This window comes from Hemitrygon akajei, chromosome 30 (assembly GCF_048418815.1).
Source record: "Hemitrygon akajei chromosome 30, sHemAka1.3, whole genome shotgun sequence".
Taxonomy (NCBI): domain Eukaryota; kingdom Metazoa; phylum Chordata; class Chondrichthyes; order Myliobatiformes; family Dasyatidae; genus Hemitrygon; species Hemitrygon akajei.
Genome location: NC_133153.1, coordinates 17,210,454 through 17,237,074, shown reverse-complemented (window position 1 = coordinate 17,237,074; position 26,621 = coordinate 17,210,454). Strand labels below are relative to the sequence as shown.

The following is a 26,621-nucleotide window of genomic DNA, read 5'->3' as shown; positions in this document are numbered from 1 at the left end:
AGCAGCCAACCAGAAAAGGCCTGCTTTATTCCCAGTCTTTGTCTCCTCCCTGTCTACCAATCTTCTATCCATGCTAGTATCTTTCCTTTAATACCATGGGCTCCTATCTTGTTTAGCAGCCTCATGTGCAACACCTTATCAAAAACCTTCTGAAAATCCAAGCTAATAACATCGACTGACTCTCCTTTGGCTATTTTGCCTTGAAGAATTCCAAAAGATCCGTCAGACAAAATCAGCAAAGACTTAAGCCTATTTTATCATGTGCCTCCAAGTACTCCAAAACCTCATCCTTAATAATGGACTCTAACATCACTGACGTCAGGCTAACTGGCCAATAATTTCCTCTCTTTTGCCTCCCTCCCTTTTAAGGACTGTGGTGACATTTTTAATTTTCCAGTCCTCTGGAACCATTCCAGAAACTAGTAATTCTTTAAAGATCATTACTAAAACCTCCACATATCTCCTCAGCTACCTCTTTCAGAACCATAAGTTATAGTCTATCTGGTCCAAGTGACTTATCCACCTTCAGACTTTACAGCTTCTCAAGTGCCTTCTCCTTAGAAATAACAATAATACTCGTTTCTTGCTCCTGAAGCTCTCGAGTTTCTGGCATACTACTGCTCTTAAACCTTTCAACCACTATCCACCACTATCCAGACACCCATCACTCAGAGTTTAAAAAAAGTTACCCCGCACATTTCTGTTGAATTTACCCCCTCTCACCTTGAATGCGTGCCCTCTATAATTAGAGATTTTGATCCTGGGAAAAAGATACCAGCTGTCTACCCTGTCTTTGTCTCCCATAATTTTATAAATTTCTCTTGGGTCTTCCCTCAGCTGCCACCACTCCAGAGAAAACAACCCAAGTTTGTCGAACCTCTCCTGGTAACACCTTGCCTCTCAGATGATCAGAATCCTACTGAACCTCTTCTGCACATGCTCCAAAGCCTCCACATCCTTCCCGCAATGGGAAGACCAGAAAATTTGACATCTGCCTGGCAAATAACAGGGTGTTTTTTTTTTCTGGAACAGAAATAGAATGAGTGGGCCATTCAGCACCATTGTGCCTGCTTCACCATTAAGCATAATCCTTACTGGTTGCCTTCTTCAACATCTCTGTCCCCATAATCCTCTATATATCCAAAAACCTACACAGACTCAATCTCAATATGCTCAGTTGAACCTCCACACAACCCTTTTGGGTACAGAATTCCAAAGCACCCACACAGCTTCTTTGGGCAGAGAATTCCAAGGATTCATTGCCTTCTGGATGAAAGTTCTTCAGTGGCAAAGCTGGTGGAGCCAATAGCTCCAGCACCAATGGCCCAAGTTTACTTCTGCCAGATCTGTGCGGAATTTGCATGTTCATCTTCTAACAAGGCAAGTTTCCTCCAAAAGCTACATCTTCCTTCTACAGCCTAATAGTCTGTGGTTCAGCAAGTTAATTAGCCACTGTAAAATCTTCTAGCGTCTAGGAGAATGATCAAATCTAAGGAGAGTTGATGGGAATATTGGAATATTAAAATGGAATTAGCACTAAGTGGCTGTTTTGTGATCAGCATGGACTCTCCAAAGAGCTGTTTCAGCTATAACAAAGCTTGATCCTGACTGACCAGAACCCTTACTTGAAGACTGAATCTCCTCCATCTCACGCAGAAGAAATAATATCTAACGTTTCTAGCACATTTCTTAAGAATGAGGTAATTTGTACTCATTTACTCCATTGTAAATGTCGTTCTAAATTCATGTATATTTGCCTCATGCATGAATACAATTTTGGTAAATTGAGTGGCTAATTTTGTGATGACAGGCTGTGAAAGGTAGCTTCGAAAGAAAAACAAAAGATACCTTAATAAGCAAACATGAGGATATCTGCAGATGCTGGAAATTCAAGCAACACAGACAAAATGCTGGTGGAACACAGCAGGCCAGGCAGCATCTATAGGGAAAAGCACTGTCGACGTTTCGGGCCGAGACCCTTCATTAGTCCTGACAAAGGGTCCCGGCCCGAAATGTCGACAGTGCTTCTCCCTATAGATGCTGCCTGGCCTGCTGTGTTCCGCCAGCATTTTGTGTGAGATACCTTAATAATTATTTTCACTGTTGAATTGCCTGATGATTGTTTATCACCTCAGAACAATTCAGAATCTTAGAGTCACATAACACAAAAACAGACACTTCTGCCCACTATCTCAATACTAACCAAAAACCTACCTATAGTAATCTCCTTTACCATTACACGGATCACAGCCCTTTGTGTCTTGTCAATTCAAGTGCTCAGCCGGATGCTTTTACATTTTAAAGAATCAGCGTTTACCACCCACATGGGTACTGCATTCCAGTTTGTAATCGCCCCATAGGGTAAAGGAAAACATTTCTTTTGTTGGTTTATTCACATACCATAATCAAACATTTAATTGACAATGTAACAGGACGATGTTTATCCGAGACAACATTGTGCTCCAATACTAGAAGCATTTGAAGGATTTGATGCTTTTCCACAAAATCAGGATTCAGTCAAGATCCCTCAGAGAATACGGCGCACTAGATTCATACCAGTCTATTTTGAGATTAGGTAGCTTCTGGAACAAACTCACACGTTCTTCTTTCTTTGATTTTAGGTGTTGGCTTGGATTTAATATTCTTGCCTCGCTCCCTGGGTTCACTCACCACTGTCCCTGCAAACATGTTCGAAACCAAATCTTTGCAGGAACTAATTCCAACCCACTCATTCCACTACAGCTCACATATCTGGCACCAGGCTGCAAAGAAAGGCAATCTATTGCAAGTTACATCATGTGAGAAGATTACAGAGAGAAAGATTCAAGGACAGCTTCCTTGAAGAACTGCAAATTCCTATCAACTCCTGCAAATTCTCTGGTCCACCACTGTTCAGAGTCGACAAGGACTATTTGGATTTGGTGCTACTAACGTTGAGGCCATTTATCAGGAACACAAAAAGGCCCTGTGTAGAGAATGGAAGGAGTGTGCCATCTCAGAAACTACCCATCCACCTACCCTGCCTGCCTCCTCCTGCCTGACATACAGGAGATTTTGTAGAAACCACATTGGCATCATTAGCAACCTGAGCACCCACCCAACCAGACGAGAAGCAAGTCGCCCTCAATCTCATGATACTGCTTAAGCAAAGGATAAAAATTCCAAGTGTGAGCAAAGCACAAGACGCCAGAAAGCACAGTGTTGTTCAAGGTTCACTGCTCATATTAGCTCTCATTTCAGTAAATCTCTGATAATCTGACAAACTTGGAATTTAAACAACACACACAAAATGCTGGTGGAACGCAGCAGGCCAGGCAGCATCTATAGGGAGAAGCACTGTCGACGTTTTGGGCTGAGACCCTTCGTCAGGACTAACTGAAAGAACTTGGAATTTAGGTAGTTTTCAGAACTTTCAGATGCTCTATAATATCCAACATACTTTTTTACTGTTTTCTTTAGAAAGATGTTACACAGTACATTAAAGCAAAATACTGGAGGAACTCAGCAGGCCAGGCAGCATCTATGGAAAGAAGTAGAGTCAATGTTTCAGGCCGAAGCATCGACTGTACTTTTTTCCATAGATGCTGCCTGGCCTGCTGAGTTCCTCCAGCATTTTGTGGGTGTTGCTCGGATTTCCAGCATCTGCAGATTTTCTTTTGTTTGTGACACAGTACATTAATAAGCTTTACAATGAGCCAAGTAATTTTAAGGTATATCCATGGCCTCCTCTATTGTAATTGTAAGGACTATCCATGGCCTCCTCTATTGTCAAAATGAATCCAAACTCAGGTTGGAGGAACAACACCTTATATACCAGCTGGGTAGCCTCCAACCTGATGGCATGAACATTGACTTCTCTAACTTCCGTTAATGCCCCTCCTCCCCTTCTTACCCCATTCCTGACATATTTAGTTGTTTGCCTGTTCTCCATCTCCCTCTGGTGTTCCCCCTCCTCCTTTCTTTCTCCTGAGGCCTCCCGTCCCATGATCCTTTCCCATCTCCAACTCTGTATCACTTTCGCCAATCACCTTTCCAGCTCTTAGCTTCATCCCACCCCCTCCGGTCTTCTCCTATCATTTCGCATTTCCCCCTCTCCCCACTACTTTCAAATCTCTTACTATCTTTCCTTTCGGTTAGTCTTGACGAAGGGTCTCAGCCCAAGACGTCAACAGCACTTCTCCCTATAGATGCTGCCTGGCCTGCTGTGTTCCACCAGCATTTTGTGTGTGTGTTGTTGTTTGAATTTCCAGCATCTGCAGATTTCCTCGTGTTTGAATTTTAAGGTAGAGCAGGTACTAGGGTCCACAAGAGAGGGAAAAGGGAGCTGCAAACATTAGCCGATGAGCCAGCTGCCAAACCACAAGGACCATCGAAAAGTCAGATAGTGGACTGGCAGAGTTTTACTGTACTTCTCCCACCAAGGTCAATTACATGGACCAAGCACTTTCCAATCATTTTCCGGCTCGCCGTGCCAGGAATTAACCCGCCACTTGTACTCATCATTATCTCTCACTCTGCTCAGCATCCCCCAAGGTCAAGGTGAACAATAGTGCATATGGGCCACATGGTTTGAGTTTGTTGCTGAATGAAACCCAGCTAGAATTAACTGAGAGACAGAAGTACCGCAATAAACACAGCAAATTAAATTTCAGAGTATACTTGACCTGTGTTAATAAACTAAACTATAATTAATTATTTTTTCCAACTCCGAAGCATAAGCAGTAACATGACTGATGCAATCTCCACTTTTCAGTTCATTGCTGAGGTTATTCAGTTTTGACTATACTAATGTGAGGCCTTTGGAAACAAAAGCATTCAAGATTCAAGATTCTTTAATGTCATTTCCAGTACTCAAGTGTAAAGGAGAACAAAATAATTGTTATTCTGGATAGGAGAACAGGAGCTGGATTAGGCCACTCCATTGCTCAAGCCTGCTCTGCCATTCACCAGCACGGTGGAGGCAAAGATCTACAGCATGGAAAAAGGCCCTTTAGCCCACTGAATCGGTACAGGCCCCATCAACCACCCATTCACTAACCCTACAATAATCCCCTTTTAATTCTCCCCACATTCTCATCAAGCCCCTTCTCATCAAATTCAACCATTCAGCTGCACGCCGAGGACAACTTGGCGAGCAATGATTCTGCCAACCGATTTGCCTTTGGAATGTGTGAGAATGTGCCAATTCCATAGAGGCAGCACCCAAAAATCAGGACTGAACCGGTTCTCTGACCTTGAGAGACACCCAGCCCTATTATCTGTGACTTCCTCCTTATGCACTATTTATTTATGTTAATTTTTCATTGCAACTTAGTCATTTTCAATGTACTAAATGGCATCTGCTCCTATATCTTATGATCCTACTACCACAAAATAACAACTTCTATGACATAAGTTAGTGATAATAAACTTGATGCTGATAAAATCCATGTTGCTGATCAGTCTCAGTCCTCTCTCTTCTTTTGTGCCAGTACGTCATATCCTTTAATTTCCCAATCTTTCAGAGATGCATCTATTTCCTATTTAATTACCACAACAATCTATCCTTCACAAATCTCTGGGGTAGACAATTCTAGAGGCTCACCACCGACTCAGTTTAAAACCACTGCCCCTAATCTGGTAACAATGCCAGATTAAAATTAAACAATCTAATTTTATACATCCTCAGCATGATACCTACTCCATCATGGCAGATGGAAGCCTTAAATACAGCTTTTCTTTTGGTCATTTAGTTCACCAATCTGGATTCACTATTTAAAATTTATGATGTAGAATGATTTGGAATAAGAAGTAAAAAAACCTGAGATCGATAAGACAGAGAGCTATCAGACACTTGAAATCACCTACCCGATAGTCGGTATGGGAACTGAGCTGAGGGCTTGCTTCCTTGTTGTATTAATCTGTGATACTAACCACAGGGCATACACTTAAGGTGAAAGGAATGAAAGGCAGTCAAGGAGAGAAAAATGCAGCACGATCTGTGGTGTTGAACTAGAACTCACTGCCACAAAGGACAATGGCCGAAGAAGTGCATGTCATGTTGGAAAAGCTCCTGGACGCAACTCAAATTGACCCAAGCATTTCTTCTGCGCCAAAATGGTGACTGATGATGGACCGGCTTCTCTCTTTCTGTGGCTTCAATTTCTACACTTCATCCCAAATAAAAACATCAAATATTGTTGAATAGTGGAAGCAGTTCCAGACAAGAGCATGGAACATGCTGGAGAAGTTAATCTCAATTCCTGGGCTGTGTTAACCTAGAGAGAGTTCATGCTATGCAGTTCATTGGAGAGAACAGGTCACCCAGCCCATCTGGGCTGTACTGGTGTTTACAATCCATGCAAGCCTCCTCTCACCATTCTGCATTTGGTCTTAGCAACGTAACTTCTCTTTTACATTTGTCATGTGCTCCCATCTACTAATCAATCATATTCATCTGAGTTACAAAGCAAGTTTACTATCATGTGCTCAATCTTGTTTGCAGCAGCATCACAGCCATGTTGATTTGACAGCCCACAAAACATAAATTAAACATAAAATCTAGGTTACCCTAGGTTCCACGTTCCAACTACTCCCTGGCTATATACGTATCTCTCAAATTCCTTAGTGTTTGATTTATGATTACTCATATTTCCATATTCTGGTCTCCTTTACTGTCGAAACATTATCTTCCTGTCTGCTCAGTCAAGTTTCTTTATCGCAAGAGCCCATCTGATATCAAAACTTCCATCTTCTTTCTTGTACAAAAACCCCACTACCCATTAAAGTAGTTAAAATTAACTTAATACATTTCACTCTAGACAAGCTGTTATAAAAGTGTTTGACTAGTTTTAAGAAGGCAAGTCAAGAATTGGAAACTTGGGGTTGACGTTTTCAGTCTAGTCAGTATATTACTAAGATGGTACTGCGACTTGCTAAATTACAAGACTTAGCTACAGGGACCAAACAGGTTCTGTGGATGTGGGAAATCTGGCCCAATTTGGAATCCAAGGACGGCATCAACTTGAATGAAGCAGCAGTATTGAATGGATTAGTGGCAGGCTAGAAGACTGGGAAACTTCAGAATTCCTGATCCTTGTGGCACCCACCAGTTGCAACTTGTAAAGTTCAAAGTAGATTTATTATCAAAGTACATACATGTCACCATATATAATGCTAAGATTCATCTTCTTACGAGCGTTCTTCGTAAGTACAAGAAACACAATAGGATCAATAGAAAACCACCCCCGAAAGGATGGACAAACAGTCATTGTGCAAAAGACAACAAATTATGCAAACATGAAAAGAAATAATAATAAATAAGCAATAAATATCAAGAACATGAGATGAAGAATCCTTGAAAGTGAGTTCATAGATTGTGGGAACATGATGGGACAAGGGAAATTGTGTGAAGTTATTCCCTCTGTCTGGTTCAAGAACCTGATGGTTCAGGGGTAATATATAATTCCTGAAACTAATGGTGTGGAACTCAAGGCTCCTGCACCTTCTCCTCGATGGTAGCAGTGAGAAGAGAATATATAGTATGGTGGGGGTCCTTGATGATGGAAGCTGCTTTCCCGCATCAGCTCTCTGTGTAGCTGTGGTCAATGGTGGACTGGGCCGTATCCACTGCTTTCTGTAGGCTTTTCCATTCAAGGGCATTGGAGTTCCATACCAAGCCACGATGCAACCAGCAATATACTCTCTGCCACACATCTACAGAAGTTTGTCAAAGTGTCAGATGGCATGCTGAATCTTCGCAAACTTCTAAGACAGTAAAGGCACTACCTTCGTAATGATAGTTGCATGCTGGACCCAGAACAGATCCTCTGAAATGATAACATTGAGGAATTTAAAGTTTCTGACCCTCTCTATCCCTAATCCTCCAAGGAGGACTGGCTCATGGGACTTCTGGTTTCCTCCCCCTAAAGTCAATAATCAGATCCTTGCTCCTGCTGACATTGCGTGAGTGGATTCTGTTATGGCACCGCTCAGCCAGATTCCCTCCTTTATGCAAATTCATCATCATCTTTAATTTGGCCAATGACAGTAATGTCATCAGCAAATTTAAATATGGCATTGGAGCTGTGCTTAACCTCAGAGTTGTAAGTATAAAACAAGTGGAGCAGGGGGCTAAGCACACAGCCTGTGGTTCATCTGTGCTGATGGTGATTGTTGAGGAGTTCTTGTTGCCAATCCGAACTGACTGGGATTTACAAGTGATGAAATTGGGGATCCAGTAGCATAAGAAGGTATAGAGGCCAAGGTTTTGAAGGTTATCGATTAGTTTTGAGGGGATGACAGTATTGAATATCGAGCTGTAGTCAATGAATAGAATCCTGATTTATGCGCCTTCATTGTCCAGATGTCAGAGGCTTTTTCCGAGGGCTGAAATGGCTAGCACAAGAGGGCACAATTTTAAGGTGCTTGGAAGTAAGCACAGAGGAGATGTCAGGGTTAAGTTTTTTTTGTTTTTTTTTTTTACGCAGAGAGTGGTCAGTGCGTGGAATGGCCTGTTGGCAAAGGTGGTGGAGGCAGATACAATAAGGTCTTTTAAGAGACTCCTGGATAGGTGCATGTATCTTAGAAAAATAGAGGGCTTGGGTAACCCTAGGTAATTTCTAAAGTAAGTACATGTTCAGCACAGCATTGTGGGCCAAAGGGCCTCTATTGTGCTGTAGTTTTTCTATATTCAGGTTTGAGTGAAGAGCCAGTGAAATGGCATCTGCTGTGGGCCTGTTATGACGATCTACTTACCCAACCTTAAATTTCCCAGTCACTCGCTAATCTTCTATACATGCTAATATATCATGACTAATGCCTTTTATGTGGAACCCTTCTTCCACTTGGAAATCAAAATATACAATATCTAGTGGCTCCTCTTTATTATCTTGCTCAGTACATCCTCAAAAGGACTCCAATAAATTTATGAATGCTATTTCCTCTTCTTCAATAGAATACTATTACTTCCTTAATAATGGATCCCAGTAACTTCCTCCAACAAATGTGAGGCTAAATAGCCTATAGCTTCCTGTTTTTTGACCTCCTCATTTCTAGAACAGAGACATTACATTTATAGACTTCTAATCCACCTGAACCTTTCCAAAAAATCTGGGAAATCCTAAAATCTCAGTCCAGTACCTCTGCAGTTACATTGTTTTTTTTAAAAAAAGACATTAGGGTGATGTGTTGGTTAAGATACTAGCATAATTCTGAAGCACAGTTTGGGACTTTAAAATCAAAAGCAATTAAATAAAACTGGACATCTTTTTTTCTAAATAACCTCAATGGTAAATCAGATAGTTAGCTGAAAAAACACCTACTTTACCATTGTCCTTCATCTTGCCCTGTCTAGTCTACATGCAAATTTAGACAATAATGTGACTTACTCTAAATTTGCTTCCTTATCTCTGGATCAAGTATAATTGAACAATAAACTGCAGTATTTCCACCTAAGCAACACGTACAATACGCTGGTGGAACTCAGCAGGTCGGCCCGAAATGCTGACTGGTCCTGACGAAGGGTCTCGGCCCGAAACGTTGACTGCTCATTTCCACAGATGCTGCCCGACCTGCTGAGTTCCTCCAGCTTGCTGTACGTGTTGCTTTGACCCCAGCATCTGCAGTGTACTTTGTGTTTAGCATTTCCACCTCCGTCACTAAATTTCCAGAGATGGGTCTTTTCTGTTGAAACAGGAAACATTTTGCTTCAATTAATCAATCCTGTTGCATTTCACACAACCACATCTAAAAAAAAACCTGATCCCGGCTGGTTCCACAACGTCCAAATAGTTAGGACCATATTCTTATACAACTTGCGCATTTAAGTGTCTACGTGTCTCTTAAACACAGTAATTGGATCTGGTCCTAAAGGAAATTCGTGAATGTGCTCCACAAATTCATATTCACAAACAATCATTTCCAATTTAAATTTCCCATCTATTTACAGTCACACACAATCCAGCGCCCTTCTTGCAAACTGCTAATTTATCTTGCTTTATGCACCCTCCTACAGTGCAGTTATTATCATGGATCCTCAAGACCACTCCCATCAGATTGCTGATTTGCTATTTCTCCAGCAGTAACAATGTATTGGACCTTTATCTCAGAAGTCAAGAACATTTCTCACTCTTCAGAGAGCCAGCTATTTCACTCCCCTTTTACCTATCCTTCCGATATCCATCTGCCCCCGCAAAGGCAGAAATTAAAGATATCTTATCCATTATTTTTTCCTCATCCTTGTGTGCAAATTAACTGCACATTCATACATTGGTGAATGACTGAAATGAATAACATTTAGAGCCAGAGTCTGGCAAATCATATCAGCCAACCTTTCTGCCCATCCACACTAATCCTATCTGCCTTCATTAGAACTGTATCCTTCCCTGTCTCGCCTATTTAATGCAAGTCTAACTGTCTATTAAATGTTGTAATTGTAATCTAATTTTGCTACCCCTTTTGGCATTCCGAGAGCAACCATTCTGTAAGACCAGGAGCAGAATTCGGCCATTCAGTTCAGCAAATCTGTACATTCTACCCATAAGGAAAATCTTTCTCTGAAGATACTCTTTGAATCTCCTACCTCTACCTTTAGTTATGCACTCTTCTTTTTGATACGCTTTCCATGGGGGGAAAAAAGACTGCGTATCACGCCTTTCAAAACTTAAATACTTCTATGAGTCACCCGTCAGTCTTCTCGCTCCAGGAAAAAAAAGTCCAGCTTAACCAAATACACCTCATAGCTCAAGCCCTCCATCAAGGCAGTGTCTTGGTGAATCTCTTCTGCATTCTCTCCAGGACATATACACCTTACTTGAGAAACTATTAAGATGTCCTAAAAGGCTCCATATTAATGTATGTTACTTATACTCAAGGAGCTGTTAATTCTGTGACCCAACTAAGTTCAGTATTTAAAGCAAGCACGCCCATAAATACAAACAAATTCCTAAGATAAAATACTGAGCAGCAGGAAGAAATGTTTGAAAGCATAGATAGAAAAGTCACGTGCGAAACTTCACAAAATAGACTTATGCCAAACATTCAGACATACACACACATTGATCTTATTGACCTCTTTAGAGAAACTACTAACGCTGATTACCATAACTCGAGCTTTGGCGTATGGGCCTGTTGTCCCCAATACAGCAGGAGACAGAAATAGATATCACTCTCACTTATGTAGTGTAATTCTTCTTATTTCCTCTTACCGTTCTCCTCTGTCTGGTTATTACTGAAACATCCAAATCTTTCTGTTGGTTGTAGATAACCCATTAGATGAGCAGCACCAAGCAAATGCTTTCTTTTTCTCCATAACAAAACTTGGGACGGTAGGTTGGAAAACCTCCAGTTTGGCCAATTAGGACCACAGGGGAAAGGGCAAAGGGCAAAGTACAACTCCTTCAGTAGACAGGGAGTTCTATCAGGGTAGAGAAAAGTTGTATGCACTTCAAATGCAACTCTACCCAAATTCAAGCTGTTCCCAAATTATAGCAGGATTGTCTTCTCATGAAGAGCTTGTAACCAAAGTGGCTCACAAGTTTGAAATGCAGCCACAAACAGAGCTCCCAGGTGACAGAACACGTCTGCAGCAGCCGGCAAATCCATATACAGCTCGTCTCCCAGACGTGCGTGTACTTGTACATATGGGCATCCGAACCTGGGACCTGCCCTCTTCTCATTACTACCATCAGGGAGGAGGTGCAAGAGCTGGAAGACCCACACTCAATGTTTTAAGAACAGCTTCTTCCCCTTTGCCATCAGGTTTATGAATAGTCCATAAACTGGCGAATACAAACTATATTTCTCCTCTTGCATTACTTTTTATTTTTATTGTAACTAATGGTAATTTATTTTATGTATTACACTGTACTGTTGCCACAAAACAATACATTTCATGACACGTCAGTGATAATAAACCTGATTCTGATTCTAATGCAAGTCAGGGGAGGGCTGTAATTGGAATCACGATCAATGCCCTTCCAGTCTGGTTAGATCTACTTGGCATAAACACACATGATTAGATTTAGGAACTCAACAAGGTAGTCTCTGCAAAGAAGTCTAACTTAGCCTACCTACTGCCTAGCTTGCAAGAAGAACAGAGGAGGACTAAGGAGCATATTGATTCAGACTATGAATTAGGAGGAATCATAATTCTCATGAAATTCCCGACATGAATATCAGCCTTCATGTTAGTGCAGAACCTGTCTCAATCAATCAGGCGCAAACACAATGTACAAACCAAGTGTAAACTCAAGGTCACCCATGGGAAAATGGCATTGATCTGTGGTTTTGTTCTGACCATAAACCATAGAGGAAGTAAATTTTATAAGTAGGTTCTTCTGACCTTGAGATTTATTTCATAGGATCACACGGACTCAGTCCTTAGATGGTGGGGTGTGGTGGGAAAGAGGAAATTATTTTAACCTCAGTTTTTTCAAGTGTAGGATTCTCAGATTATTTACTGTAATGTTAACTATTAACTGCATATATAAAATGGCTTCTCTGTAGCGTTATAATGAAATGGCTTCTTTGTATGTTTCTGACGAGGTAATGCTCTGTTTAGTTGAAATGTTTGGGTTGTAATTATTGATAATGGAGGAACTAACCAATGGAAGCGATGTTGTTCTATCTGTATGTGTGGGAACCTGGAGTCAGTGCGCGGGTTTTTCGGGAGGAGAACCGGAGAGGAAGGACGTGCTGGACGCGCTCTGGTCGAGCACCAAGTTTGGTTCCGGGCAGCGGGTCGAGGAGGTTGGAGAAGATCGAATGGGGACAGAAGGCTTTGATAATTGAGCTCCAACGGTTGTGCACGAACTGATTGAACTTTGATAAGTTTTGGCGCCCTTTTCTTTCTTTTTATATTGTATCACTATTAATTACCCAGTTCTAGTAAGATTTATAAAGTGCAATCTGTAAAACGTACATTGTGTGCTGTCTGATATTGCATGTGCGAGTTTGTTCCAGGGTGCACTAACTACACTGCGTCTGCGCAAACGGGAGACACGATTTGGGTGGGTGGATGGATTTTCCCCTAGACAAACACATGCCGATAGCCCCAAACGTTACACAAGTGTTGGAGGGGCACGAAGTATCCAAACCCAGCTTTGCCCAGCTGCGTTGGCATCTGCCCCATCCAGTCACAACTGTAGATGGGAGGCACCAAGCTGCAAAGATCTGACAAAAACCCAGGATCACATTTAATCTTGCAGTCTCCTCCCCGACAACTTGCTACTGAACAAGTTTCGATTCCCACTGTGAACTCCCAAACTCCAGCTGTGTAGGATGTTGACAGCTCCCTCCATCCAAGCATCAACAACTGGAAGCAATTAGCAGGGGGGAAAAAAAAGGCTAAAATCTGGGGAAACTTCCCCTCATTTCACCACTTTTGGAATGTTTCAGATACCCAGAGCATTAGGCTTGCGGCAAGGTTTGGTTATAAATGGGGAGGGCTGCAAGATCACCACTCTTCCCCGTGCTGCTCAGAAACATTTGCTTGCCAAAATAATCAAATACCCACACTTGAAATAACGCCTAATTCAGAGTAGCCATGCATTCAGCTGCAGATTCAGAAATTAGTGTTTTTTTAAAAAAATCACTCACCTCAATGAGTGTATTAGTCTTTTCTTCCCCATAGATCATACTCTGCATTATACAGACACTTATGCCATGTTTGGAACATAAAAGTCAATCAAAAAACCATTACGGTATCAGCTGATGGATCTGCACCACAGTTCCATGCAGAACACAGAACTGAAACCACTTTTCAGTGACTCATTAACTTCAACAGATATTTAAGCGGAGTTTGTTGGAAAAGGGATATTAAAATTTTGCATTCAGTTTATTGTTCATCTTCAACAAAGAACTAGTATTTTACATGGCACAGAAGAAAGGGGAATGTAAACCACAGAAAGGACTGTTGTTTGCATTTATATTGTGCCTTTTGTGACCTCAGTGTGGTCCAAATCACACAGCAGTTTTACAGCCAGAGACACACTTTTAGTGGAGTTACAATGGTGTGCAGGAACTGTTTGTTTGTTTATATTTATTTGCTTTCTTATTAAGATGCCACAGAGAATAGGCCCTTCCAGCCCTACAAGCCGCACCACCCAGCAACCTCCCCACCCCCACCCGATTTAAACCTAGCCTAATCACAGGCCAATTTACAATCACCAATTAACCTACTAACTGGTGCTTCTTTGGACTGTGGGAGGAAAACAGAGCACCAGAGAAATCCCATGCTTTCCATGCGGAGAATGCACAGACTCTGTTGGAGCCATTTTTGGGGGTTAGCGCATGTAGCAACTTATTTAACTGACATCGGCCACTAGTCTTCAGGTCCTACTATGCATTGAAGATTAAATTTAAAACTGCAGGCCGAACAGCCCCGGAAACAGGCACTGAACGGATTGTCTACATATGCATGAATCCAACCTGCATCTCATTGCATGGATACAACACGAATTAGCACTTATTTTGGGTGTGATGGTGGGGATCGAAGTATTTTAAACTGTTACATGTGTAGCTCAAGAGGGTATTGTAAATATGGCAAACACGAGGAAATCTGCAGATGCTGGAAATTCAAGCAACACACACAAAATGCTGGCAGAACTCAGCAGGCCAGACAGCATCTATGGGAGGAGGTAATAATGACGTTTCAGGCCAAAACCATTCATCAGGAGTGAAGTAACATGGGATGGTCGAGGGGGGATAAGAAGTGGGGGGAGGGATGAAGTAGAGAGCTGGGAAGTGATAGGCTGGAGGGAAATGGGCTAGGGGGAAGGTGGAGAATTATGGGAAATAAAAGAGAAAGAAAGGTAGGGCTGGGGGGAGAGATTATAGTGAGGGGGGAAAAAGAGAGAGAAAGAGAACCAGACTAAAATAATAGATAGGGATGGGGGTAAGGGTGGGGGGGCAGGGGTATCAACGGTCAGTGAGTTGGATGTTCATGCCGGCAGGAAGGAGGCTATCTAGACGGGAGATAAGGTATTGCTCCATCGACCTGCGTGTGGCCTCATTTTGACGGTAGAGGAGGCCATGGACAGACATGTCGGAGTGGGAGTGGTCTGTGGAATTGAAGTGTGTGGCCACAGGGAGATCCCGCCACTGCTGGAGGACCGAGCGCCGGTGTTCGGCGAAACGGTCTCCCAGTCTGCGGCGGCTCTCTCCTATGTATAAATGGCCACATCGGGAGCACCGGATACAGTATATCACCCCAGTTGACTCGCAGGTGAAGTGGTGCCTCACCTGAAAGGACTGTCTGGGGCCTGGGATGGTGGTGAGGGAAGAAGTGTGGGGGCAGGTGTAGCACTTCTTCCGTTTGCAGGGATGAGTGCCCAGAGGGAGGTCGGTGGGGAGGGATGGGGGAGTTGAATGGACAAGGTAATTACCAAGGAAATTATGCTTCATCTGAGTGAATACAGCAACCTAGTATTTTGCAGATAAAAACATTGCACCACAAAGCCAACAGACCAGTAAACGGTTAAAAATAACCACGCTAATATATTCCTCATCTACAGAAAGATCAGAGTGCAAGTAGGGTGGTGAATTAATGCATCCAGCTGCCTGCCACTTTAATTTACCATCCCACTTGCTCTGGGACCTTTATCTGAGGCTTCCTGTATGGTTACATTGCAGCCCAACACAACTTTCAGGACCATCCTCCACCTGAGCCCAATATCAAACTCCCCAACTTTAGATAATGTCTTTTTTGTTTCTGTTTGTCTCAGAATGGCCACTTTCCCCCATCATCACATTATATTTTAAGATCTTTTTCTGTTTATAAGGCCTGGTCTCCTAGACCATCATACAGACATCATCACAGATGTTAACTACCACATTAATAGCAAAGTCCAGACAATGGCCCAACTGATCAATGAGTCCTCACCGGCCATCAAGGCCCCGCTTTACACTAACTCATTTTATTCTCTTCATACTCCCATCAATTCCTACCACTTCCCTAGATTCTACCATTCACCTACACAATTCTCTACAACTTAATAAGCTAGAGTTGTTAAGAGTGTGGAAGGAAATCCAACTCCATCCAACATCACCAGTGGTCAGGTCAATGGAGCTAAGAAGCACTAGCATCATAAAATGTCTCACTTGCCTCAGAGATATTCCCTGTGTCCTACACAGCCTTTTCTCACCTGCTTTGCCACAGAAAACCTTTTTGCTTTCTCACTTCCTCAGTTCTGACAAAGGATCTTGGACCTGAAATAATAACGGTTCCACTTCTACAGAAATTACCCTTGGACTGCTGAATGTTTCCTGTGTTTCCTGTTTAATCCTTTAACAGTAATTATAGGCACACATGTTGGGGAACGTTTACTCAGTTAAAAAGGTATCCTATTCCTTTTATCTTTTATGAAGAAAAAGTATTCAATTTTCACTGTGCCCCTTCAAGATCACAGGATCCCAAAGTTACTGAGGACAAATTAGTTATGCCTCAAAAAAGGCCAGATTACTGATTATTCAAACAAACATTGATCAGTTGACTCAGAAAATAATCACTATTACTACAAATAATGGAAGATTCTTTACAAAATCAATCCCTTTTCTTTTCCAGGTATAAACATCCAAAGGAGGCCCTTCAGGCTCAAGTTCAGTGCAGTTTTCACCAAGAACATTGTTGTCACTGTATTAAATTTGAACAACAGGGTTTACCTTTACACTGATTTACATTCCTGGCTGACAGATATTTAATTCTTTCAATTCCTATTCTCAAACGATCTTTCAGCAGGAGAAACTCTCTGATTGCCACCACCCTTGGACTGATATAGAATGTGGTTTCCTGTTAATTGGGCCATCAGTTAGTGGTAGCAGCTGCTTATTTGGGACACCTCTTAAAGAACAAAAGGAATCGAGAAAAGAACAAGGATTCCCTTTATTTATTTGGGACACTATTCCGCTGGACTCAGACAAGAGACCATCGCCAGTTTCTACCTAGCATCATTTGTGTGCACCTGCGTGGCCGTTAGACACTACACCATGTTTAGGGCATACACTTTTTAAATAGCATCAGTTGCAAGTGCTTCTGTTCAAAAAGCAGTGATTTTTCTCACTGATTGTTGCCGAGAAATAGGTAGCAAGACAACTGTGGTCACAAGCATTCGGGTTTGGAGTTTCGGGTTTTATGATTGACAGTGATGAACAAAAATCAGCGCAGACTTCTAGTTCGGATAATGGACTACCTTCTTACAATGCTTTCGATGTCTGCATTCTGACTGATTGCATTACCGTCTGGAATGGACAGGCCACTGCACGGGAGCCGAAAAAGCTGCAGGAATCTGTAAATACAGCCAGTTCCATTACGGGCACTAGCATCCAGGGCACCTTCAAAACAGCAACGTCTCAAAAAGTCAGCATCCATCATTAAGAACTCCCATCTCCCAGGGTATGTTGCTTTTTCATTACTACCATCAAGGAGGAAGCACAGGAGCCTAAAGACACACACATTCAGTGTTTCAGGAACAACATCTTCTCTTCCGCTATCATATTTCTGAATGGACAATGAACCCATGAACACTACCTTACTAACACGAGGAAATCTACAGATGCTGGAAATTCGAGCAACACACACAAAATGCTGGTGGAACACAGCAGGCCAGGCAGCATCTATAAGGAGAAACATTGTCAACGTTTCGGGCCGAGTCCCTTCGTCAGGACTACCTTACTATCTCTTTTTGTACTAATTATTTAATTTAATTTTTATATATACTTATAATTGTATGTTACTGTTTTTATTAATCTGTATTGCAATGTACTGCTCCCTCAGAACAACAAAAATTCACGACATATGCTAGTCACGTTAAACCCGATTCCAATTCTCATTCTGATCCTCCAAATGTTCACTTTCATTGTAACATTGAAGATGATTTAGAATTTATTTACAATCCATATACATCCCACAATGTGAGGGAGTAAAAAATTTTGCGTTATGACTCAAGTCGCAATGTACAGACATGTGAATTTAAAAGACAAGTGGCTTGTAGAAAGAAGCTGTCCCGTAGCCTGTTGGTCCTGGCTTTAATGCTACAGTACTGTTTGCCAGATGGAAGCAGCTGAAACAGTTTCTGGTCGGTGTCCCCAACGATCTTCCAGGCCTTCTTTCTGCACCTGCTGCTGTAAATGTCCTCAATGGAGGGAAGTATGTCAATACCTTCAAATTCTTCACAGTTCCTAACTTAATGAAGCAGTGAAACCTTTTCTCTTTCACTCCGGGCCAAATCTAACATCTCTAAGCCTGAATGCTTGAAAACATAATGAGCAAAACAATTCTGAAATCTCTTACTGCTTACTTCTTGCCAGCTATCGGTGACAAAAATCACTGATTTTTGAACGCAACCACAAGCAACTGATGCTATTTTAAAACTGTTCACTCTAAGCACGGTGTAGTGCCTAATGGCTACACAGGTACACACAACTGATGCTAGATAGAAACTGTTCGGCAACAGTCTCCTGTCCCAATCAAGTGGCATAGTGTCCCAAAATCAATTAAGGGAATCCTGGCTACTTTCACAATTAGTTTTTGTTCTTTAGGAGTTGTCCCAAATAAGCCACTGCCTGAATTAATTGATGGCCCAATTAACTGAAATCCACTGTATAAGGAATTTATACAGTTTTTTTTAGTATTGTAGTGGTACTGCTTGTGTTCCATTTGTTCTGTATTTCTTTTAAATAATTTGATACTCAAAAGGAATACTCTTTTCCTCCCCTAAACAATTCCCCTAAGCACACACATTGGTATTAATAATCACTTACCACAGAGTTCCCTTCTTTCGCATCATCCAGAAAGTTCTTCTCCAGTGTGCCATCCGTGCTATTTCCATTGGATTCCTTTACCATCGTGGATGATCCAGAAGCTTCATTCTCAGTGCTGGTATTTGTTGACTGACAAGTCTCTCCTGTTGGTACTGCAGCGTCTTGGAGAGCAGACTGTTCATTACTTTCGCCCATTTTCTTGACTGGGGTGGACGGGCTGCTGTAGTAATTGACAGCGGGAGCCTGGATGACTGCATGCGGGCAGCTCTCGCTAAAGTTCTTGCCCACTTGTAGCATGTCTGGTTCTGATACGCTCATCCGCTGGTCCAAGAGGTGCCGCTGCTTTCCTGCTTTACCTTTGCTTGACATCTTGCCCTTCATGTTCTGCAGAATGGGCTTGGTCATTGCACGAAAGGATTTCCACCTCGTAATCTCCTTTTGCTCATCCATTTTGTTGCCAAGTCCTCAATTAAGCAGCAAAACACGGGCCTCCAGCCAGCATACGTTTAAACAGGATCTGTGGGAAAAAAAACAAGTAAACAATATGAGACAGTGCTATTTACCACCACAGAGAAAATCTACAGAAGAGTTCCAAACCCACTACTTTCCTTCTAGCCTCAAAAATCCAGATCGGTATCCAAATCCCACAGATGGAACAGAAATCTCTTCATCTCAAGAACCAATTAGGCTATGATCATTTAAAAAGGCTCATTAACAAGAAAGGACCAAACCATTAAGGCGAGACATCAAAGACTTTACTTCTGTTAAGTGCTGATAGGATTACAAACCAGAGAAAACCTGCAGATGCTGGAAATCCAAGCAACACACACACAAAATGCTGGAGGAACTTAGAAGTCTTAGAACTTAGAAAAGAGAACAGTCGACGTTTCAGGCCGAAACTCTTCCTCAATCAAACAGTCCAGAAACATGCTCTTTGGCCCAGTGTATCCTCAAAGCACCCATTTACACTAGACCACATTTCTAGCATCTGGCCCATAACCTTGAAAGCCAAGTACTGTGCCTACTTACATCTCTGCATCTTCCTCATTATCAAATGACTGGCCACGGTGGTGTTTAAAGATGCAATGATCTTCAGACATTACGCAAGCTGCATTGATTGAATATTAACACTGGACTTCAGTGCAAGGGACTGAAGTAATGTAACCACAGCACTGAGATCCTGCACTGATCCTGCTATTGGCTCGCAGGTGAGGGGATCCTCATTTGGGGCGAGACCACATGGTCAGGGCTCAACACTACCATGAATTTAATAGAATAGAACAGAATCTCATTAAAACATGCAGAACCTTTAAAAGTCTATGCAAGATCAGAGAATAAGTAGTCATATTGCCCAAATCCTAAAACTATTGCTAATCCATTTCTGAACTTACAGCTAGGCCAACTAATTATTGCTTTGCTCTCTCTCTGAATAGCTAAAGTGATAGCCATGGCTAAAGACAAATCTTTCATCTGCAAGTTGCTTTCAAATCTTCACAACTTCCTTAAACATTTTGCAGCTACCAGTGATTTGTCTACTGTTACACAAACAGTAGATGACTAATTAATTTGTAATCAGTACAAAGGCCTTTTCACCAAGACAATTTGTCTTCCATTACTGTCATGGAATCACTTACATTCCAACTAAAAGGCCATCATCTCACCTTCAAAGAGTAATCCTGCCCCAGAGTTACCAGTGAAGTGGAAAGATCCCATAATAATGCCACTCTTGAAAATACAGCTCTTGCACCATGGTTACTGTACAAACCTTCATCAATAGCATCACCCAAATCAACAACATCTACCTCCAACACACGAGAATGCTAGAAGGTACACGAAAATACTACCACATCTAACTTCCCTGAAAATTCCCGATCAAAGCCCAAAGGTTGATTAAAAATCTGGAAGTCGAGGCCTGATGGTCAAAGCTCTGGGTCTAAAAGTCTGTGTCCTCTGGGGAAGTCATAGGCCCGATGTCTGTGAGTCTACAAGTCCAATGGAGGCTGTAGCCTCGGAGGTGGCCCGTCCAGGATTGGAGGACGATCGGTATGTGTGAGAAGGTGGGTTGATGGGAGGGAAGAAAGAGGCCTGTTTTGCTGTTGTTCTGCTGAATGTTGTGGGCTTGCTATGTTGGCACGGCAACGTGTGGCAACACTTGAGGACTGCCCCCCAGCACATCCTTAGGTTGTGTTGGTTGTTGACGCAAACAACACATTTCACTCCATGTTTCAATGTACATGTGATAAATTAATGAACCTGAATCTGAAAAAAAAAGAACTTGGAACAATATTATGTTCATTTATCATCAATAGGTTCAAATCCGAGACCACCCGACCTAAAGCTTACCGCTAGCTTTGACGCAAATTAGGGATGTGTAATGAATGAAGGCCTTGTGATGCACACATTTTGATTTTTTAAAAAAACATATCTTGCCCCTCTTCTCCAAAAGGCAGCTCACCATAGCCTCCTCAAAAATTACAAAAAACAATCTTGATCAGTACACGCAATATCTCAAAATGATTCCCTGAGAATAGCGACGGATCAAACTAATACCCGCCCATTCTCTGGTTCAACGTTAAAACAGAGCATGCAGAGATCATGGGATAAGTGACCTGGAAGGTCAACTCAGAGCCATACCGCACAGAAACATGCCCTTTGACCCAAATGGTCCATGCCATGCAAGATGGACCATCTAAGCTGCTCCATTTGCCCATGTTTGGCCCACATTCCTCCAATCCTTTCCCATCTATGTACCTCTCCAAGTTCCTTTTAAAATGTTTTTAATCTACCTGCCTCAGCCACCTCCTCTGGCAGGTCATTAACATCCTCTGTTGCCCCTCAGGTTCCCATTAAATCTCTGTCTTAAACCTATGTCCTCTAGCTCTTGATTCCACATCCCTGGCAGGGGTGGGGGTAAGGACTGTATGCATTCACCTTATTTGTGCCCTCATGATTTTCTATACCTCTGCAAGATCACCCTCTATCTCCAATGCCCCAAGGAATAAAGTTCCAACTTCTCTCCAGAACTCAGTCCCATGATTCTCAGTTAACATCCCTATAAATCTCTGAGCTCTTTCCAGCTTAATGGCACCTCTCCTATAGCAGGGTGACCAAAACAGAACATAATATTCCAAATGCTACCTCACCTACATCTTGTATAGCTCTTATGGGGAGATTAATTTCAGAATGAGAAGGGAGAGCAAGTGCAGCACTTGGTTTAATTTGGAGGTCTCATTCTCTTCAATTTATAACAAAAATTTGGATGAGGATACATAGCCACAGAAACTCCAGTATATCTTGTGACTTAACAGGCACAACTGTAGGGCATCAAAAACCAGTTCAGATATTGGATCCTGCAATGTAAACTTCACTGGACATTGGACATCACCCCTATCAGCAGCATTAAAATCATGCAAAACATGCAATATGGATGCATCAGAGGTACAGGAATGAAGCCAGTGGCAGAACTTAGTGTGATGCAGGGCCAATTGAAACATTTGCAGTCACATTTTGCTCTGAGGTTGAAGAGCAATTAGATTTTCAAATGCATAAGACTGAAATAAACGGTTCAAAAGTTCAAAGTAAATTTTATTGTCTAAGTACATATATGTCACCGTATACAACCCTGAGATTCACTTTCTTGTGGGCATACTCAGCAAATCTATAGAATCTCCGCTACACATCTGCATAATAAAAACTATAACAGGATCAATGAAAGATTAACCAGACGGCAGAATACAACAAACTGTGCAAATGCAAATATAAATAAATAGGAATAAATAATGAGAACGTGAGATAATGAGATAAAGACTCTACTTGAAGTGAGATCATTGGTTGTAAGAACATTTCAGTGAAGGGCAGTGAGTGTAGTTATCCCCTTTTATTCAAGATCCTGGTGGGTGAAGGGTAGCAAGTGTTCTTGAAGCTGGTAGTGTGAGTCCTGAGGCTCTTCTACATTCTATCTGATGGCAGCAGCGAAAAGAGAACATGACCTGGGTGGTGGGGGTCTCTGATGGTGGATACTGATTTCCTACAAGAGTGCTTCCTGTAGGTGTGCTCAATGGCTGGGAGGGCTTTACCCATGATGTACTGGGCCAAATCCACTACCTTTGTAGGATCTTCCATTCAAAGGCATTGGTGCTTCCATACCAGGCCATGATGCAGCCAGTCTATATACTCCCCACTACACACAGAAGTTTGTCAAAGGTTTGGATGTCCTGCCAGATCTCTCCAGACACCTTAGGAATTAGAGGCACTGCTGTGCTTTTTTCACAATTGCACTTATGTGTTGGGCCCAGGACAGATCCTCCAAAATAATAACAGCAGTCCAATGAGGACCGGTTCATGGACGACAAACATGAAAACATCTGCAGATGCTAGCAATCCAAAGCAACACACACAAAATGCTGGAGGACCTCAGCAGGCCAGGCAGCATCAATAGAAAAGAATAAAGAGTCAACATTTCAGGCCGAGACCCTTCATCAGGACTTCTGGTTGCCCTCTCTGAAATCTATAATCAGATTCTTAAGTCTTGCTGACATTGAGTGAGAGGTTGTTGTTATGACACCACTCAGCCAGTTTTGCAATCTCCCTCTGTATGCTGATTTATCACCACCTTTGATACGGCCCACAGCAGTGGTTTCATCAGCAAACTTGAGTATAGCATTGGAGCCGTGCTTAGCCGCACAGTCATAGGTACAACGTAATTAAAGCAGGGGGTCTAAGCACACAATGTGTGGTGCACCGGGGTTGATGGAGACCGTGGAGGAGATGCTGTTACCAATCCAAATTGACTGGGGTCTACAAATAAGGAAATCAAGGATCCAATTGCATGTGGAAGCATTGAAGCCAATGTATTGGAGTTTATTGATTAGTTTTGAGAAGATGACGGTACTAAATGCCAAGTGGTAGCCGATGAAGAGCACCCTGATGTATGCATCTTTGCTGTCCAGATGTTCCAAGGTTCAGTGAAGTGCCAATGAAACAGCATCCACTGTGGACCTGTTGTTCCGGTAGGCAAATTTGAACAGATTCACATCGCCTCTCATGCAAAGGCTGACTTGCTTCATCACCAACCTCTCAACACACCTCATCACTGTGGATGCAAGTGCAACTGGGTGAAAGTCATTGAGGCAGATCACCATGATCTTCTTGGGCGCTGGTTTAATTGAAGCCTGCTTGAAGCAGATGGGCAACACACACTGCTGAAGGAAGAGGTTACAGTTCTCAGTGAACACACCAGCCAGTTGTTCAGCGTTAAGTGTTTAGTACGTGGACAGGTACCCTATCCATTTCAGATGCATTCCGTAGATCCCCCCTCCTGAAGGCAGCCCGCATTTCAGCACCACACTTGGGGGACATGGGTGCAGGTACAGCGATACAATATCAGGATATGCCAGAAGTGTGACAGACAAAATTGAACATAGAAAATGCACAAAGCACAGCTCAAGGTAAGAACACACCACACCTCTACATAGCACCATCCAGAGACAGAGAAGCAGTTTCAGCGACAGGTTACTATCGATGCAATGCTCCTCAGACAGGATGAAGAGGTCAATACTCCCCAATGCCATTAGGCTTTACAATTCTACCGCCAGGACTTAAGAACTTTTTAAAGCTATTATTAATGCTTTTTGAGATGGTGATTTAGATGCATATCATATTTTTTTTAACTGAGTTAAGTATTGTATGTAATTAGTTTTGCTACAACAAGTGTATGGGACATTGGAAAAAAGTTGAATTTCCCCATGGGGATGAATAAAGTATCTATCTATCTATCTACCTGTACTGTCTGTGTGATTGGTGCACAAGTAATTAATTAATGACATGGGAAACAATCTAGCTTCAGTGCACACTCTATTTTTAACACACACACACACACACACACACACACACACACACACACACACACACACACACACACACACACACACACACACACACACACACACAGACAGATATATATATATATATTTATTTCTCACTAAGTGCATTCCATCTTCATTTCTTTCCACAGCCCACTGTGGCACAGCATCAAAAGATATACTTCACTTACAGAATAGTTCTAGGATCTACTCTTCCAACAACACTTAAAAGGATCTAGATAAGCCTTTGAATCACGAAGGCTGGCAAATAGGATAAAGAGGTATATAGATAAACAAGCGGCATGGTTGCATAGCGATTAGCACAACTCTTTACAGTACAGGCAGTACTGGTTCAATTCCTGCCGCTGTCTGTAAGCAGTTTGCACGTTCTACCTGTGGCCGTGTGGGTTTCCTCCGGGTGCCCCAGTTTCCTCCCACAGTCCAAAGACATAACCAGTTGGTAGGTGAATTGTCCGTTGAAAATTGTCCCGTGATTAGGTTAGGATTAAATCAGTGATTGCTGGGCAGCATGGCTCAAAAGACCTATTCTGCACTGTATCTCAATAAATTGAATTGAATTAAACATCTCATGGTTGGCATGGATGTGACAAGAAGTGCCTGCTTCTCTGCTGCAAAACTGATGAGGTTAGGCCTTAGATCATCAAGTCTTGACTCGCAGCTCTATATGGTGCAAGTGAGCAAATAGAGAAAAAAGCAAGTGGGAAACAAAGGAGAGACAGAAAGAAATATGGAGAAATTAAAGCAAAAATAGAAGGAGAAGAGCAAGTATAAAGAAGGAAGGGGCATATCGGAGGGGGGAGGAATGGAAAAACGAAGTGGATAACATGAGAGGATGGCAAGGAAGGGATAGAATTAACAGAGGATCCAGAGAGAAAGAAGTTTCTTGGAGCTACCGCATTCCCGTGTGCCCAGGCCAGAACTTTGCTGGAAACGTGGTGGAGGTTCTTGAGAGAGAGAAAAAAAATAAGATAAAAGGCGCAAAAGAAATAAAAACAGGATGAGAGAAACATAAGAGTTTGAGAGTAAAATAAATAAGAGTAAACATTCTCGACAGCCAGGAAGCGACACTGATGTACGGAGACCATTTCCTATAATATTATTGTTCTGAACACATCTTGAAATAAAGGGACATTGGTAAATGACAGGAATTGGGAATAGTCTCCGCAGAATTGGCAGCACATTGAACAGACTTCTGAGAAAGGAAATGGGGACAAATTCTTTTGAAATCATTCAAGAACAACCTGGCTGAAGGTCTGACATTTTTTCTTTCATGACAGACAAGGAAAGATGGTCCAAAATGTCCATGGCTGCACAAGAGTTATTCTGGGAATGCAAGTTTCACAACCCAATGAAGCAGCAGCTTTAGAAATTCAAACCAGCAGCAAATAAAAGTGTTCGATTAAGAGTGAAGCAGACCTGGAGGCCACTCCTGAAGAAAACTTTCTAATTCTGCCTCAAAATCAACCAAAAATTAATAACTGGAAATGATTCCTTTCACTACAACAGAACAAAATGTTCCCTACTAAGATCAATTATAGCAGCTGCACCACTGGGTGTTACAAAAAGCAGCTTCATTTTTACACTAGCAACCAGGAGGTTGTACTTACTCTACAGATGCTAGCTTACTGCTGTCAGTCTCGCAAACAGCTTGCTACTGTACGGAGAAATCAACATGACTTTTCATAGTCATAATACTTTATGCTGCAGAATTGGTTGCACGCTGCGGAATTTTCTTTTAAAAAGCACTTCAACAGGTAAACAACATCAATTCTGTCTGGTACGAGACTGTACCAACTAAATTGTTAACAGCCAGTTTTTTGTTGATTTCATTTAAACTCTGGCCTTTGATGGAGCTTTTCCATGCTGAACCAAAAGCAGGGCAAGAATCAATCAGTAGCACTCACTGCATGAAATCCTCTTGAAAAAAAATGAACTTAGATTAACACAAAGTACACTGCAGATGCTATGCTCAAAGCAACACATACAACACACTGGAGGAAC

The 26,621-nt window shown here is 42.1% G+C and overlaps 1 protein-coding gene across 5 annotated transcripts in view; it reads right to left on the bottom strand.

Moving 5' to 3' along the window:
- Positions 1 to 26,621, bottom strand: part of LOC140718840 (multiple C2 and transmembrane domain-containing protein 2-like) — a 431,322-nt gene that overhangs the window by 351,705 nt on the left and 52,996 nt on the right. For all 5 annotated transcript variants that reach the window (XM_073033051.1, XM_073033048.1, XM_073033050.1 and 2 more), the window contains one exon: positions 18,739 to 19,255. In XM_073033051.1, the coding sequence (XP_072889152.1) occupies positions 18,739 to 19,188 (450 nt within the window). In that variant the 5' untranslated portion in view covers positions 19,189 to 19,255. The remainder of the gene's footprint in view (positions 1 to 18,738; positions 19,256 to 26,621) is intronic.